The sequence below is a fragment of the Colletotrichum tamarilloi genome, assembly GCF_030869305.1.
Source record: "Colletotrichum tamarilloi strain Tom-12 chromosome Unknown Scaffold_44.1, whole genome shotgun sequence".
Classification (NCBI taxonomy): Eukaryota; Fungi; Ascomycota; class Sordariomycetes; order Glomerellales; family Glomerellaceae; genus Colletotrichum; species Colletotrichum tamarilloi.
The window spans coordinates 183,402-200,507 of record NW_026849427.1 but is presented as its reverse complement, the minus strand read 5'-3'; the positions used below and the strand labels follow the sequence as shown (position 1 = coordinate 200,507).

At 50.9% G+C, this 17,106-nt stretch overlaps 5 protein-coding genes across 5 annotated transcripts; 2 read left to right on the top strand and 3 right to left on the bottom strand.

The window, feature by feature from the left end:
• Window positions 1–1,228: 1,228 nt before the first annotated feature.
• Window positions 1,229–2,442, bottom strand: CTAM01_10122 (uncharacterized protein; the record flags this gene model as incomplete). The annotated part of the gene is made up of 2 exons (XM_060526138.1): window positions 1,229–2,120; window positions 2,177–2,442. The coding sequence occupies 2 exons, from the start codon at window positions 2,440–2,442 to the stop codon at window positions 1,229–1,231; spliced, it is 1,158 nt and encodes a 385-aa protein (XP_060379273.1).
• Window positions 2,443–4,179: 1,737 nt separating this feature from the next.
• On the bottom strand, window positions 4,180–5,841 carry CTAM01_10121 (carboxylesterase; the record flags this gene model as incomplete). The annotated part of the gene is made up of 3 exons (XM_060526137.1): window positions 4,180–4,540; window positions 4,596–4,729; window positions 4,786–5,841. 3 exons carry the CDS (start codon window positions 5,839–5,841, stop codon window positions 4,180–4,182), a joined length of 1,551 nt encoding a protein of 516 aa, XP_060379272.1.
• Window positions 5,842–8,749: 2,908 nt separating this feature from the next.
• Window positions 8,750–9,376, bottom strand: CTAM01_10120 (uncharacterized protein; the record flags this gene model as incomplete). Its single annotated transcript, XM_060526136.1, has 1 exon — window positions 8,750–9,376. One exon carries the CDS (start codon window positions 9,374–9,376, stop codon window positions 8,750–8,752), a length of 627 nt encoding a protein of 208 aa, XP_060379271.1.
• Window positions 9,377–10,590: 1,214 nt separating this feature from the next.
• Window positions 10,591–11,691, top strand: CTAM01_10119 (uncharacterized protein; the record flags this gene model as incomplete). Its single annotated transcript, XM_060526135.1, has 2 exons — window positions 10,591–11,068; window positions 11,162–11,691. The coding sequence occupies 2 exons, from the start codon at window positions 10,591–10,593 to the stop codon at window positions 11,689–11,691; spliced, it is 1,008 nt and encodes a 335-aa protein (XP_060379270.1).
• A 3,306-nt stretch (window positions 11,692–14,997) lies between these two features.
• On the top strand, window positions 14,998–15,564 carry CTAM01_10118 (uncharacterized protein; the record flags this gene model as incomplete). The annotated part of the gene is made up of 2 exons (XM_060526134.1): window positions 14,998–15,271; window positions 15,431–15,564. 2 exons carry the CDS (start codon window positions 14,998–15,000, stop codon window positions 15,562–15,564), a joined length of 408 nt encoding a protein of 135 aa, XP_060379269.1.
• Between the last annotated feature and the right edge of the window lie 1,542 nt (window positions 15,565–17,106).

The following is a 17,106-nucleotide window of genomic DNA, read 5'->3' as shown; positions in this document are numbered from 1 at the left end:
CATTAACCCATTTGAGCTGCTGATCCTGGAGGGAGCTAAACAAAGCATCAGAAGTCTAGTCTCCGACAAATCCTATAAACTCTCTCCTCATAGCAAGGTATGAATAACTGTCTATTTCCATCGTCTATATCGCGGCAACATGGGCAACCTGGTTAGGGACAAGGCCCGCAGGTGGAGCTCCGAAGAGAGTGGTTCTCGCATGTCTGCATAGAGCACCTCGATTGAAGCCACAGGGTCATGGGAACCACTAGAGCCGTGATGTCACGACCATAACCTGCCGTTGAGCCTCAATATTTACTGGCAGCAACGCATTCTACACGAATACGTGCATTAGGGGCAGGAAACTTGATTGTGAACGAAACTCATGGTGTTGTGTGAACTACTGAATCTAGAGAATAGAGGAAAGTGATGCTCAGGAGCTCTCAATAATCTCTTGTACTTATTGACTACCCACCCCTTGCGAGGAGCTGATCTGAAAAGGCACACCACATCCTCCATAGTGCTTTCCTGGCATAACAAAAAGCTCGGGATTCCCATCATCGCGATCATAGTAAGCGCCACCGGCATCAGGAAGCATCAGAGCGAAAAGGGCAACTTGAGTAATAGAGCAGTGAGCATGACATAGGTAAGTACGGCCGAGCCTCGGTCTCAACTAGCAGCAGCGGATTCTTACACGAATACGTGCGTTAGGGATAGTCAACTCCTAAAGTGTGAAAGAAATTCATTGTGTTGTGTGAACTACTGGGACTATAAGGAACAGAGCAAAGTGGATTAAGTGATGTTCTAGAGCATTCAAATCTTCTTGTTATATTATTTAACTACCCTCCCCTTGCGAGTTCTAATCTAACATGATGCCAACTTCTGGCCTACCTTAGTGTTCATCCTGCATCACAAATAGCTCTGGGTCGCCATCGTCAACCTCATTCTGAGCGGCGCCAACTACAGATAGGCCATAGAGGTAGCTAGTGTGATAGAGCAGTAAGCTCGACATGAATCCCGCTGAGCCCCGAGTTTCACTGGCAGCAACGGATTCTCACACGAATATGTGCATCATGGGCAAGAAACTTCCAGACTATGAAAGAGACTCATTGTGTTGTGTGAATCACTGGGTCTAGAGGAATAGAGAGAGGAAAGCTATGTTTAGGAACTCTCGAGTATCTATTGTGCTTGTTCATTACCCTCCCCAAAAGGGGAGGGTTTCTAATCTAAAAAGACACGCCACGCCCTCCTAATGCTCTCCAGGCATAACAAAAAGCTCTGCATCTCCGTCGTCGAGGTCATAGCCAGCACCACCGGCATCAGGAAGCATCAGGGCGACGGGAGCCACAGGGTTGGGCACGAAGCCCGCAGGCGGAACTCCAAGGAGAGCAGCAGGAGGCGCGGCCGGGGGCGGGGCGGGGGCGGCAGCGAGCACAGCGGCCGGAGCAGCGGCGTGAAGGGCGGCCGGAGCGGGAGCACCCGCGCGGGTGCGGGTGCGGGTGAGGCACATGGGGTGAGGGGCATGATTACCCGCGCTGCCCACATAACAAGGGCAGTACGCCCCAACGTCGTTGACCAGCCAGGGGGCATTGCGCATGACCCAGTTGATAGCCGACTCGTCCTGCAAGCGAGGTGACCACTTGCAGTGGTTGCACGTGGCGAACGTCTTCAAGACGCGCGACTGTGCATCTGGGTCCTGCAAGCGGGTATTCCACGCCACATTGCCATTCTTGCGGCACTTAGAACAGTGCATCGGGTTGGCGGCTCCAGGGAGGCTTGGCTGGGGAGCTTGAGCACCCATGATGGCATTATGGATGTTGGGGGCATGGTTTCCGGCACCGACAGCATTGGGAATCTGCTGTTGATGAGGCTGAGCAGCCATGTTGGCGTTGTGGTTGGAAGCCGCCATTGCGGCACCGATAGCGGTGTACACCTGCTGCTGGGCATGAAGAGCCTGGCCGAAGGCCAAGGACTGAGGACCATGAGCAGCCATGATGGCGTTCTGCGAACTAGCAGCAGGGTTTCCGGCACCGACAGGGTTGGGCATCTGCTGGTGGGCTTGATTGTTCTGGCCGAAAGCCTGGCCGTGGACCTGAAGCGCGAGCTGGTGCTGATTCTGAGCAGTGGGGTCGTGAGCAATCCTGAGCATAAGGTGATTAGCATTATCATATGTTAGTGTTGAGAGATGGGTGCTTACGGGACCATGCCGTGGTGATGGTTGGGGACAAGCACATGGTGCTGCTGGGCCTGCTGCTGCTGGGCCTGCTGGATATCATCATCGTGAAGATTCATGTTGCTGTCATGACCAGGGCTGTCAGCAGCGGGGCCATCAGGAGCATTGATCTCGGCCTGATGCTGCTGGATCTGCTGGGCGTCATGACCATGGGCGCTCATGTTGTCGCCAGAGGCGTTGCTACCAGAAGCCTGGCTAGCGGACTGCTGCTGCTGCATGTTGCTCTCCATTGTATCTGGCTACCTTACGCAGAAGATTAGTATCGCACGGCTTTACGAAAAGAATATTCGTGGCGATCGTCCAGGGATGGAGACTCACAGGATATGGTTCTGCTTGATGAAGATGAAGCTGAAGTGTTTAGGATACTGGGGGAAGAGTTCAACCACTGATAACAGTGACGGCGTGATGGCTCGGGATGCTGATGTCGACAATCCGGCGAGTAGGGTAGATGACGATGCTGTCCGATGATGAATATCGCTGCTTGTAGCTACGACTGATGAGGATGGCGATGGAAAGAACTCGTCGAATTGTTGACTATTCGCTCGAAGATGAGGATAGAGAAGCTGAAATATTCCGCGCGGTCAGTAATCCTGCTCTTCGACAATGATACATCTCTCGGGAAATAAAACAGAAAATAGAAAATGAAGAACTCACGATGAAGAGGAATGCTGAAGCTTCTTTCGATGATAATGCGCGAAGGCGTACTTGATGTTTTGATTGAATCCTGACCAAAATCGCGGCTGAGGAAAAGAAGAGTTTTCTGGAAGGTGGGCGATGCTACGAGAAAGAGAAAGGTAAACAAAAGAAAATCCCTCGACGACTAATCACAATTGTAGACAGATCATGATTGTCGACTAAGCATGATGAGTTGTCCTGAGGAATCATGATGTCTTCAAAGCCGCAGTTGGATGGAGTGACGGGAACCATGCAGGCCGCAGTAGAAACGGCTCCCGGGAGCTGTACAAGCCGCATGAAACAGGGAGGGCGGGAGCAATCCGGAGTTTAGTAGACTGGACGAACGGTGGAAGGCACTATATCCCAAGTCTTAGAAAGACATGAAATGTTCAGACGGCTGGAGCTATCCAAAGTTGCTGTGATAGAGCTGGGACGACTGGATGGACTACAACTTACGATGAAGAAGTTGAGACGATAGAGATAACATCAATGGGACGAGTCACGAAAAGCAAACACTTCAGACGAACAGCCAAGAAGATCAAGTTGTCTGGGTTCACAGATGGATATAATACATTCCATAGAACATGATGAGTACTGTTCACTAGTTGACGAGAAGAATCTGCGTATGTGAGATGTAACGAAATTAATAGTTCAAGTTACCCAGGCTCTTTGATTTCCACTTATCGTTGGCTTTCAAACTTCTTTCCACAACTCTGGATTCGGTCGGGCGTCATTGTCACTGTCTCGGTCAAAATATGTGAAAAGATTTGATGGTCAATGTGGAGTAGAAGAATAAGGTGCTTACAACATGTGGGTGAATGCTTTGTGCATACATGCCCCATGACTCGCTTTGCTTCGGATTCATGAGCAAAGAGCCACAGTGTTTTCAAGCTTCTAGCCTATCCTCGAACTCAAGACCACAGGTTTTGTCTAAAGCTCTGAAATCCAGGAAGCAAACTACAATCCCAGCCAACCAGTCGCTGTTTTCAACTCCAAGATGGCAAAACTTCCAAGGGCTCAGGTCGCAGAGGTCAATGGCGAATAGGTTCCAGGTATCGACAGGAATGTTGAGGGAACATACAAAGATATCTCAACAACTTAGAACGACTCACTCGATTGCTTGGACGTTGGAAGCTAATTGCGGGGCAAGAACAGAATGTGTCTGGACAATCATTTCGCACATACTTCAAATTTACCTCAAGTTCATGTTGAGTTTCTAGGTCTCGTAAAAAGTGACTTCCAGTTTGTTGATGGAATATAATATGGACCGAATGTCAAAATAACATACACATCTACAAAAGCCCCTGGTTCGCACACTCTGTCTCGATATCAGACAGTGTGCGCTTGCCGACGGTGACATTGTTGTTTTGGCCATAGCTACGGACAAGCCGGTCCTCAGCCGTGTAGACAGGCCATCCGATAGCGTCCAGACCCGCAGTCGAGTCCTTCACAAAAGCGGCATACGCATCCATCATGATGTGGCTGAGCTCATACTCGAACACGGTGGAGTTACCACGGAAGTCGGCGTGTGTGCCAAAGATCATGGGAAGCTCGCTACCATGGTAAGCACCCATCCACGGGCGGGGCGAGGTGTTGTTGAACACGGCAGAGTAGTAGTAGCGGTATGTGGTCCTTCCCGCGGCCAAACGCTCACTGGGTTCCTTCAGTTAGAATCGGGCTACTTGCGGCGGAGAAGAGGAAGGCTCACTTAGTGGTCTTGGTGGCAGGACACCAGAAGAACTGGTAGGACAAGGCATCAGCGACGGCGGGATCGGGACCGTTCTCCGCATCGTAAGGGGCAAGGAAGAGGCCCTCTGCGGCGTTGAATCCGATGATTGCGGGCTGTTAGTTGTTAGCAAATCACTCTCGCTAAGAACATCTCCAGGAAGTCAACTTACAAGATCGGACAGCTCGCCAAGAGCAGCCTTCTCGGTGTAGTTGGCAAAAACAATCTTGTTGTCAACCTGGGGAGAGAAGCCAATGGTAGGCGTAACCTCGGAGTCCTTGTAAGTGGCCACAAAGTTCTCAAGCTTCTCTGCAGGAATCTTGCGCATGCATGCCAACTCAGCCTCGGCGGTTGTCGAGTTGCCGCAACCAAGCTGCTGTGCGACGAACGTGAAATTGGAGTGGGACTCGTCGTGGTTCATCAGCTGGTCCAGGTGAGCCGTGCCGGAGTCCATGATGAGGCCCCTGACGATAGGGTCCTCGGCGTACGCGAAGCTGTAGTAGTCGACGGCGATGGAACCGGCGGAGTGGCCCCAAATAGTCATGCGCTCAGGGTCACCACCAAACTGTGCGATGTTGTCGCGGATCCACTCGACAGCGAAGCGCTGGTCCATCAGTCCGAGGTTCTGCTCCTTCAGCGCGGCAGAGTTGGGGAAACCGAAGAGCTTCATGCGGTAGTTGAAGGTAACGAAGATGTGCGACTGCGAGCGCTGGATCCAGTTCTGAGGCATTTGGTAGGGAACATCGGTGCCGCCCGTCTCGAAGCCGCCACCGTAGAACCAAATGATGACCGGGAGTCCCTCTCCGGAAGCTTGCTGCTCGCCGGTAGCGGGAACGGCGCCGGCAGGGGCCCACACGCTAGCAGTGAGGCAGTCCTCGTCCATACCGGCATCGCCGATCATGAACTCAGGCACATCCACACGCTGGATGGCAGGGTGGATGGAGATGTACTGCCAGCACGAGGGCGGTAACGCCGTGGCGTTGAGGACGGTTCCATTGGCGAAAGGAGTACTTGACTGGGGAGCAACATAGGGCTGAGGGGGTTCCCAGCGCAAATCGTCGAGAGGCGGCGCGGCGTAGGGGATGCCAAGGAACTCGGCGACGTTGGAGGCATCGGGAGCGATCCGGCCCTGGACCGTGAGACCGTTTTCAAGTTGCACGCTGGGACCTGCGCTCGCGGAGGCGAGGAGGCCGGCAAAGGTAGCCACAAACTTTGCGTTGCACATCATGACGGAGGCGACTCTCTGTGACTGTAGCGACAGACTGGAGTTGACGAAAGTGGCTTGGCAACTGTTCCTTCAACAGCATCAGGAGAGACTTTAGAATTATATCACGGAAGTCCTCCGGAAGTCGGGGGGCTTCTTCGCAATTTTTCGACATCCTAGCAATCCCGACTCCTGAATGACATCCTTCAATGGACCGATGGTCCACTAACATCGCGACTCTGCACTGCCCGAACAGGAAACAAGACGTTGCACGGTTCGCCTTTCATCGGAAATTGGTGGGCAGAACCCCACACTATTCAACGTTGACATCGGCAGTTCTCCAGTTGAGAGATGGGCGTCATTGGTGAGTTGGAGGGGTTAAACGTCTCTGCTATGGGTTTGCGAGTCAACTCCCTGCCGCGCCCTCCACCTGGACCTGTCGATCAGCAATCGGATGCTGCTAAACAACTCTTTTTCCCCTGAGTGCCCGCTTGATGATCGGAGGGAACGGGGATTGGGGATAGTATTGAACCCACTGCAAACGTGGTCCGCAACTCGTCAGCAACCTGTCAGCGGAACTCGGATAGTTGATAACTTCGATAGATCCGCTGCGATTTCGGGAGCTACGCCCGTATCTCCAAGAGATCAACTAGAGATAGATTCAGTACTTCACTAAAAGCCACAAGGCACAACAAGTACTTGCTCAGAAATGGAGTAGTTGGGAAGCAACTTTGCGGGAAAAATGAGAGTGCGCATCGGCCAGGGCAGAGCCGAACAGGAGTGCAGACCATGGCTCTGCTTTGAAATGAGGTGTCGAGCACTAATCGCATTGACCCACACTTACAAGAAGTAAGAAGACACACATTGAAAAATCCAAGATTACAGAACAAGTTCGATGATAAAGTAGGTCACCGTCCTTAGCAAGTAGATTCAACTAAATATTTCGATGACCGCCTATGAGACCCATGAAAGCTATGCGATTCCGTCTCAAGCCATTCCGCCCATTGCGCAAGATGGTAGAACGGCCATAGACTTGCCCACTTGGTGTCATACAGTGGCACACAGAGCCTTCAAGCTTGTCCCATTCGACATAGATTCGGCTGGTGTCGTTCCAATCTCATCGCTTAGCACGGGTAGCCAGAGCTGCACTGGGTGGCGGTGCAGCAGGTTTGCTTTCCGTTCTTGCAAGCAGTGCACCAATACGCGCGAGCCTCCAACTGTTCACCTCTGAAGGTCAACGCAGGAGCTTCGGCTTCGGCGATTGGGGTGGCCGAGACACAAGCAGCTGCCAGAGCAGTGATGATGAATGCGGTGAACTTCATTGTGGCTGGAATTGGTTGAGAAGTTGAATGTGCAAAGGTTTGTGCTGGTCTCGTTAGTCTTACACACCAGAGGCTTAGTTTGAGACGCTTCGATACTCACAGACCGAAGTTGGACAAGATGATTAGAAGATCGATTGACTGGCTTTTTAGATACGAGATATAAAAGCAGTTGAAGCGTGGGAAAAGTGAACATTTATAGTTTTTTTTCGCTGTTTTAATTGTGCTTTATGCTTCTAGGCCTTCCGGATTATATTCCACCTGCCATGGATATCTAGACTTTCTTCCATCGATGTTAATGAAAGCTAGGCGCGCCAACCACGCTGTCTTATTCAATCCGAATTCAACTTCTGTCAAAAGATTCCGCGAATGGCATTCGATTTCTTGGCTTCTCGAGGATCAACAAGTTGCTCGCGGCTACGCGTTTGAATCCTTCTGGACCTTGAAAAGTCCCAAGATCACCGACTGACAAGCGATGATAGACTTCGCGCCACAGCAGATGAAGGATTCTAATACCACCTACTTAGTCGCCCTTGTCAAATTCCCCGCATACGGCTCAGTCTGACAACTACTTGTATAAGTTAGGAGACAGGATCGGACATCTTGATTTGTGCGCTTCCTTAAACAGAAGCCTAGAACACGAGTCTTCGTATGCAGCTACCAATAAGCGATGATCCTTCGACACAGATATGTCCAAGTCAAGTTAGAGTGAGGAGCTTGACGACCCGCTCCAGTGCCTACTAAGTAAGTAGAAGTCGGATCATTCGGCATGCCGCACTACTCGGGCGCGGATAGTTCAGAGGCATTCCCCATGGGGAACTCGAGGTAAGCGATGTTGCAATTGTTGGCAATGACTCGGTCTTGATCTTTCAAAGCCCCTTCATGACTGCGGTTTGCTTAGAGCCCGAACATCCCAGGCTCAGGTAATCATTGACAGGAAACTTACCTAGGATTCGTGGTTTGGCTCTCATTGTGGTGCTTTACCTCCACATCACCCATACCAACAAAGAGTACTACCCTGTACCTCAGTCCGAAGAAACCTTTCTAGCCTATTTATGAGTAAATACTACCACATGGAGTCGCAGAGGTTATAATACGCTGTCGAGTCGATAAATCGCCTCTTAGTTCTAGTCAGATATTACTACCTTGTCCCACGTTGCGAGCTAGATCTTTTGTCCCGTATGGGGCCTATCTCCAGGAAGAGCAAAGTAACGGAGAATTCGCCCTTCGTTGCAACGGGAAGCGGGGTGTGCTTCGACGCTTCCTCCGGCGTATCTTGGCCCGGTCCAGACCCTTCGCGTCGATACTCCAAAGAAACCGTCGCTCAATCCAGCACGTAAGAATCCTAAGGGCGCGTTACATCACATAGATACAGCTTTGCTACTACACATACAGCTTTGCTACTGCACGTTTGTCTTGATGGAATATGTCACGCAGTACGAAGACCCGGACGTCGATACCTACCAGCTCGCTTCTGCTTCAGACGCCTTTCTTAAATGACCCCAATTCTGTTCAGTTTAACACGCATTTTGGAATTAATGGTATAAGTACTTGTTTCATGGGAATATTCCAACGATAGGAACTAATGTCTGGGTCCTAACCCTCTACATGGATTAAAAGCCAAAACGTTTCAAGAAAGCTCTAGCCGCTCCTGTTTTCTTTGGCTTGTCGGATTCATCTACGGACGCAGTTGGTCCAGGAACGGAAGCTTCAGGCAGAGCCCTGTTACTCTCTTCGTCGATACGAGAGTCTGGTTTGGGCACAGATCTCGGTTTTCTCGGCCCCATGACTACCGAAACTTGGGCCCGTTCAACATCCGAGAATGCAAGTCTATCCAATTCCACTTCCGTAAAGGTAGACTTAACGATGACCAGCCACCGGACCGAGTCTTCACTGCATTCTACCCTTGTATCTGGAAGTCCCAGGCACTGCTTCGCTCTACGCGCTGCATCTGAATTTGGGACAGTAAGACGATATTCCGTTACGCCGTCACCAGAGGTCGGCGATTGGATTTCTTGTACTTGGAGGCCGTCCACGGTAATCTGCCAGACTGTCCGATCTCCCATCAACCTCTCCGCTGCCTTCGCTGTGACGCTTTTATGGCCATTAAGAAACCTGACTTGAGATTCGCAGTGTCTTTCTGAATCGTAGCTGAGGAGGAATTTCCCGCCTTTGCCGGGCGACTTGTGGCTCTCAAACACTACTTTGACTGGAGACCATCTCGATTCGAGGAATCCCATTCTTCTTCGGCCTGGGTGAGAATTAGCTTTGGAAGCTTTGGTTGTTCATCACAACCCCAGTTATTAACAGCTGTCAATACCAACCTACTAGGACAAGTTGCGATGCGGATGATTTCGGTTCAGGCTTCAAGGGTCATGTAACACAGAGCCCTACGGGAATCACCAAACATTGAAGATCTTTTGATAACTGAGGTAGAGTTGATGTCCTGGCAGAACGAGAAGGAACCCGCGGTAAGTCAAATCAGACCCTTAACTTTCAAGGCGGCGGAGCATGTTCAATTAAAGTGCTTCAGCCGCCGCGGCACATGACAATCTATGGGTGAGGCGACAATTTCATGAGCTACGGCTGAGGATTTAGGAACGTGGCAAAAGCAAAACACCACACTAAGACTCAGCTTGACTTGATAGTGGGCGATCATTGCGTTGGAACTTTCAAACCGTCGTTGCTGGTCTCTGCTAGCCTTTGAATCCATGTGCCTATCAGAGGCGCGGGATGCTCCCTTGTCCCTACTAAATCGCTTTTATGCTAGTTCTCATTAACACAAAACCGCCCTATCCTGAGCTTCGAGGTCACCCAGGACCCTGTTTAATGTTGTGATCGAGGCACGTAGTAACATCTTGCACTGACACCAATGCATGCCTACTGCCGGAATGCATCCTCAGCTTCTGAATGGTTTGGCATGGCGTTTGCTGCACTCGCAGTGAATGGTGTAGGTTTTTCTCCAGCCGTGCAAACATCTGAGGCACGCGTGTTGGATGATCAGAGGCTAGATTCAACACTACGGCAGTTAGTCCTCGCCATGGCGTTTTGTGGCGCTGTACCAACACCGGTGTCACCACGAAGATCCTGCGGGCATCTCAGCTTCAAGAGCTAAAGTACACACCCGCTGCGAGCGACGTCTCCTTAAACCACAAGGGATCCTCAAACCTTGACCTATACTCCCATGAGGGCGAGGTTTGTGGCAATGTGGAAGTAAACAAGCATTTTTCTAAAAGTTGAGACTAAGAAGCAGCTTGCTAGTTCTTTCATCGTTTGGAGCCCCCCCCACCCCCTCCTTTGAGTTGTTCGTTGTTGTCACGTCAAGTTCCTGCAAGCCCAACTCTATCTTTGGAAGGCTTCGTGCGATCCCTACATGTAGCCTTGAGGTTCCAGGAGGGATTCTTTGCCAAAACAGCATAGGGGTCTAGCAGGCTTCCTCCAGAGTCGAGCGATCATGCAGCCACCGATAGCCCAGGGCAATGCGCCAATCACGCGGAACGAAGAGGCCAAAGAGATCCAAGACGCAATCAACACTATCCTAGAAGCCGCGCAAAAAACACATGAGCCGTCTGAGAAGATGCCCGATAGTCCCATTAATGCTCCGCGGCTCTCAAGAGACGACATGGACGAGACTGAGCTTAACAGCGAATTTGCATGGGACATTGCTGCCAAACTCCACGCAAAGAATTTCGTAAGGCTGGTGTCTAGGAAGCCGCCAGTCTTGCATACCATTTACCGTCTGCTCAACAAATTGCAAATGGGTGATTGGGGGTACCGCGTCAATATTGCCGAGATGCAGCGCATGCATCTACGAGCTCTGCAAGTCGGCCTCGTTGATAAGGCAGTCGAGATGCAAGTCCGGGGTAATGCAATGGGACCAGAAGCCATCGCAAAAGATGGCAAACTCCTAGCAAGTCTGCTTAGAGAATACAGTAAGCAATCTAGAGAAAGCGCTCCGTCCATCCCGCGTTCAGCCTTCATCAGATCAGGGGCGCGGACTTCGGTACATTACTAACAAATAGAAGCTCAAGCTGTACAAGACTATGAGTACATGACAAAAGCCTCTCAGCAACCATTCGACTTCTTCGTCGCGTCGAGTGAACGCTACCAAGATAGCTACGTTCTCGACAAGGTGATGCGAAAGAACAGGGTAGGAGCTAGAGACTTCGCCGATCCGCCGCGAATGACATACGAGTCCATGAAGCTCCATGCTCTACCGACTGGGCCCTGGGGTAGTGAAGAGAACCCCGAGCCTCTTGGCGGGACAAGGAACGCATCGGCTAAGGCAGTGCTTCGTCGCAACTTTTGGTGGAAGATTATGGGCGCAGTGGTTGGAGGGGCTTTCCTTGTCGGCCCTATGTGGCTGCTAGTACTTCAACGAGATTTGTATCTTAACCTCGGAGTTGCTACGGCGTTTACTTTTGCTTTTGGATTTCTCATTGTCGGGTGTGTTGATCAACTTGATCAAGTCTTCGCGTCTACTCTTGCATATGCTGCGGTTTTGATGGTGTTCGTCGGAGTCATGTTTGACAAGCAGTTTCCTGAAGGAGCATGAGCAGAGATTCCGATGAATCATTGGTGGCCGAAAGATGGCATTGCTCAGAATTTCTAAAGCAATCAAGAATGTCTAGTGTCAAGGCAAGGTCTCCAGGGGTAACGAAACACTGAATCGTGCCCCAAAGCAAGACTCACTCGCAATGAATACACGGTAAGGTGGCCAATGGACCCCACGAAATCCGCTGGCTCAAGGCATTTGGTCGTATTTGCATATCAACGAAACGGGGATGATCAGCGATTTAAGAAACTGGGTGAGCCCCACGAAAGTGGACCGACCGAGGACTCATCAGGTTTTCACGAAGACTCCCTGGATTGTTTTTTGCCTTCATGAGCGGCTGCAACACACTGCTTCAAGATGTAATTCACTCTGAAATTCATCTTCATATGCTAGCAAAATGTGTGAAAGCTTCCTGTTCCCTCCAAGTGACCACCTTCTGGAAGATCACCACTTGAGTCGTCATTCGGCGTTCCCATTGAACTCAAATTTACCCCTGACTGTATCTTGTTCTATAGATAGTATGGCACACCGTGAGTCTTGTGGAGCTTGCTGCAAGCTGTGAGCCCAAGTAAGCAGTGATCTCATACTGGCGATCTCGGGACGATTGTTCACAAATTTTCTGCAGCCTGCGTCGATGAGGGTTTTTGTTCAAGATTTGGGGGGAGAATTGCTAACGAAAAGATTCGTATCACATGACAGTTAGGCCGGGTGGAATGCCTCTCGTTTCGAAGAGCTCATGGCCCCTCTGGGCTCTAGAAATGTTGCTTCACAATACCTTAAGGCAGTGTTCAGGTAGCTCGGCGGATACGAGGTCCAATTACCAAGAAGTTGGAATAGCAAACGCTTGGATGAATACACAAGTAAAGTAGCAGGGAAGTGCGTTGATTACGGACCGTGGGAAGAAATCAGGCCAGTTGTTGACGAAGAACAGGTTTCTGGTGTCGATTCCTTGCTCGGGTATCCCCACGGATGCCAGGTTCCCGAGGCTGCTTCGATCGACGAATCAAGTTATCTGGATTCAAACAGCCCTTGATCTTTTCTGAAGAAGAGACAGGGCTTCCCGAATCTTGTAACACTGTGTTCAGGGTGCTTCCTTCCATGATGTGCAGTGATCTGCCGCAACCCCTAATTGGGCAGTCAACCGTGGCTCGGATTGTTGGTGCCTAAGAACATCGAACATGAACGTACATGAACATCAACCAATATTGGTTTCCAGCGAAAGAACAAATGTGTCGCAACAATACATTTGAGTTCATGGCTTCGGGTGATTCATGCTGCATACCACCAGTGTTTCCGGCAGAGACAGTCTTTTGACCCATTCAGTCAAGGCAGTATCATTGAGATATTCCAAACAGGCAATATCTACCGTTGCCATAGCTGGGCTCTTGCAGGGCATACGAGTGAATGCCATCGAAAACAGGGCGAAGACACAACATAAAGTCGGGCATAATGTTACGTTAACAACCTGGTATTTGCTGAGTCTTTCTTGTTCTCGAGACGGCCCTTCAACAGATCGCAACCTACTTTCCAACATGGCTATGGCTATGACGTATACAGCGCTCCCATCCAAACTGCCCACATTCTCAGCCACAGAACCTGCTCCACCACAGTCAGTGGGCACGATTGACACCCTTAGTAACTGGACTCGGGGTTGTATGATATTACTGCGTATAATGACTTGATCCAATGGTGAAATGTAATTCCCATCTCTGATAACGAAAGTCACGCGAACAAGTTTCCGTAACTGGGTCGTGTGTCTCACACCGCACTGGTTCTCTCTTCCAACTCCGGCCAAAGTGGCTTGCGTTGGTGGCTCAGCCCGCTTATTTCCTTTGTGGGACACTTGCCAGCATTAATTCTGGCGCCGCGACTAGGGACAGTTGGCAACTTGTCATGGGCGTCACCACATGCAAGTCCGAGATGCTCTTTCACATAGGAAATTCTACTCCGGCCTAGACGCGTCTAATGTCTGACGCTTTGTGAAAGTCCTGTCGTACAAGGGCGCCAAAATCGGAGTACGCAGTTCTTCTTGACTCTGGATGTGGATGGTGAGGCGGGACGGGGCTGGCTCCGTTGGCCCGTGAGCGAGCCGTCGTCCAGGGGTTCAATAAACCTGCAGCTGATGGTGAGGAGATCCGATCTAGCCGGGACCCTGCCGAACAAGCGTCGGAGCTGTTCTTCCTACTGCGCGGCGGCCTCCAGGAGGAAATGGTCCGCTGTCCAACTAATTGTCCTGACCACAAACAGCAGAAGGAGAAACATCACCACTCACGGCTGATGTTGGCTCCATGGCTTTTTCAGCTTCTTTTTTAGCTGCTTGAATGCCATGTTGTGATGATTCTTATCTACCAATATCCAGCTCCCGAGGTATGGGTACGCCCGACAGACTGAACACAATGTATGGTTGTGTTGAATAGAAGAGTGGTGACGTGAGCATGACGATGACATCGTGGCCGTCACATGGCCCCTTGCTCATTAACAACAGTGAAATCTCAATAACCCCCGCTTGTTCTTTGAGAGCTGCCAGGCATTGACTGTCGTGGTTGTCGTGGCTCCGCAAGAAAGTGAGCAAAGTCGCGCTCTCCGGGCTGCTCTTCTGAAGCGACTGGTCTTTAGCATGACAATTAGCATTGGCCAGTGTGGCTTCGCCATCCTTCATGTGCCCGGGGAAAGAGGGGTCCAAGGCACCAGAGACGAGAATAAGGGTCACTGATTGGATACATGGGACGAATACAGCCACAATTAAGGTATTACGGCGATCATTCCAACGGTTTAAGGACTTTAGGGCCCGAGGGAAGATAGCAATGGACCCTGACAGTAATTGCCGGACACTTGACAGGCCAGATTTCCAGGGCGAAGACGCGAGAAAGAGAGACAAGAGGGCGGGAACGCAAATGAAGACCAGACCTGAAGGAGGGGGAACGACGCCAGACGGCCTGGTTTTCCCCCTTCACCTGAGGGTCCCCGCGTGACACTAGACAGGGAACATGCATGCGGTTATTGGGCGCTGCTCACCACCCCATCCTTTCCAGCGCCGGATCAGGTTTTTCTGAGGTCCCTGGAGACTGGAAAGTTGGACAAGGTTTCAATCTGGCAGTGGAGTGATCATTGAAAAGGGTGAGGCCGGGGCGGGCTGGGTCTCAAGTCAAGTAGCACACACACGGGCAGTCCGCAGCCACGGGGTTTTGCGGGAAAAGGAGATCTGCATTTATAAATACCTTATCCAGGGACACTTTCTCATCGCGATCTGACTTGAGTCGCACGCAGCCCTTAAACGGTTTAAACTTGCAGAATAAACTTCCCAAGATGTCTTCGCAAATCCCCCGTCCCGCTTCGACTACCACGAACTCGTCGACCTCGACTTCGTCTACCTCGACTACCCGGCAGTTCTCGGGCAGCATGGACGCTTACACCCTCTCCATGTACGAGCATACGCAGCGCCTTATGGCCGCGGCACAGATCCCGTACACCAGCCCCCTGAGCATCACGTCTCCCGGCGAGCGAACGCCCTCCGGAACCAGCTCCGTGGTTGTGAGGAACGGTGTCCCGCAGCTTCAGTCCGGCAGCCTTCCTGCTTTCGGTTCGAGCTGAGCGGTCACGCATTCAATAAAAAGCCGGAAGACGCTGGACACTGCGATCCCGCTTCTGTGAGCCGAGGTAAGCGACAGTCCTGGGATGGCCTCCGAAAACGCCGCAACTAAAGCCTCGTTGTTCATTGTCACTGACCCCCTGTTGCTAGACCTTGAAAATGCGCATTCCCTTATTCTTTGGTCGATCCTAGCCGAAGCCCAAGCAACTGACGAAGTCACGATCATACCACGGTCCCTTCCCGAACGCTTTACGAAGATCATCTGCTCCTCGCCATACCCTTGATGCGACGTTTTCTCTTTACTTCATTTCCTATCACGAAGTTCATCCGATCGACTCTGATCTCGAACCTGCAAGACCGCCTACACTCCCCACAGCGATCATCCTGCACACATTGTCGCCAGAGACAGCTGCTCTCGCCAACGGCGGGATGTTCAATTGTAGTGGAACCGATTTCTGCTCCTGGGTTCGCTGTACCTCGAAAGAGGTCTTCGTGCCTAAAGCTGTCATCCCACGCGGGATAGTTGTTGCGCAAGAAGCGGGAAGCTCCGGCCGATCCGTGATGGAAACTTCATGTTGTCTCTTACAGCGTGATAATGTCTAATGCGTGCCTAGGCATGGGCCGCTGCTTCACACGCTATTTTTTCTTTGGTTCGGAACATTGCGATGTTATGATGGAGTTTTGCTCTTTACGAAAGGAGGAAGCAGTCTGACGCAAACGTAACTAGACAGGGCTTTGCCTGATCGTCTATGATACCCCTATGAAATTCAATGAGCATACTCGTCTTCTTTCTGAAACCTTGAAGCAAATCTCCTCCACTAGTGATGTCGAACTATCGCGCCGCTGATGACAAGTCATCAAGATAGACTCTACCTATCACCAGCACTGCCCTTCTAACAGGTCCGCTTCATACTCCTAGATCTGTCTGGCACTGCCAGCATACTATCAGCACTGCACAATACCCCATTGGCCAAAAGCCTCACGAACCTGATAAACTTCGGCAAGGCCGATGGAATCTGAGTGACGATGTCTGGCTCTCTTCTCTATAATACCCATACATCGGCCTGTCATTGCCCTGCAATCTCAACGAAGTGCCCTGCTTCTTCATTATGACTCGGCTCCTTTGAAGCAGGCCTGCCATTATAGCAGAAACTTCTAGGCCTGTCAGCGATACGGCCCTTGTCCCTCGAAGCTTCGGCCGACAAGCTCCAAACTTTTATCCATAGCTGCCTCGGCCCCTTGGGGTATCCCTCGTGTATAATCCTTTAATCCTTCAATCTTATGTTTACTGGATGTAAAATCTACTGAAGCCAGCCTTCCGCTTTCAATCTTTTGAGTCACAACTGCTTGAATTCCATGAAAGCCTTCTGTCCTTGGCCCCCTCATCGAATCATCCCCAATGTCCCAAGTCTTTTGATATACCTCTTGATAGCCATCCAACCACTTGATTCTTTTTTTTCTCAGATGTCAGCTTTTTGGGACGATTCCTCCCTGACAAGGGCGATGGACAAACGGATGAACCTCATCTCCGCATGTCGATTCACCCGGTCATTGGTTTCGTCCTATGAAGAGACGATGCTTAGGCAGCCACAAGGGACGAGGGGCGTGGTGCCAACTGCCCAGCCGGATGAAAACCACACCCAGTGAATCAAGTGCTGTCCCGGGTGAAAAGAATGATCCAAACAACTGGAGGCCTTTGATCTCTCCTACAAGTGCAACTTTCTTTCTTGGTTGTCAAAAGCTCGCCTTTCCTTCCACCTTCTACCACCCATCTCAAGGACCTTCTGTGCTCATCCAACAGTCTGTCGGCAACCTCAAGTACAACA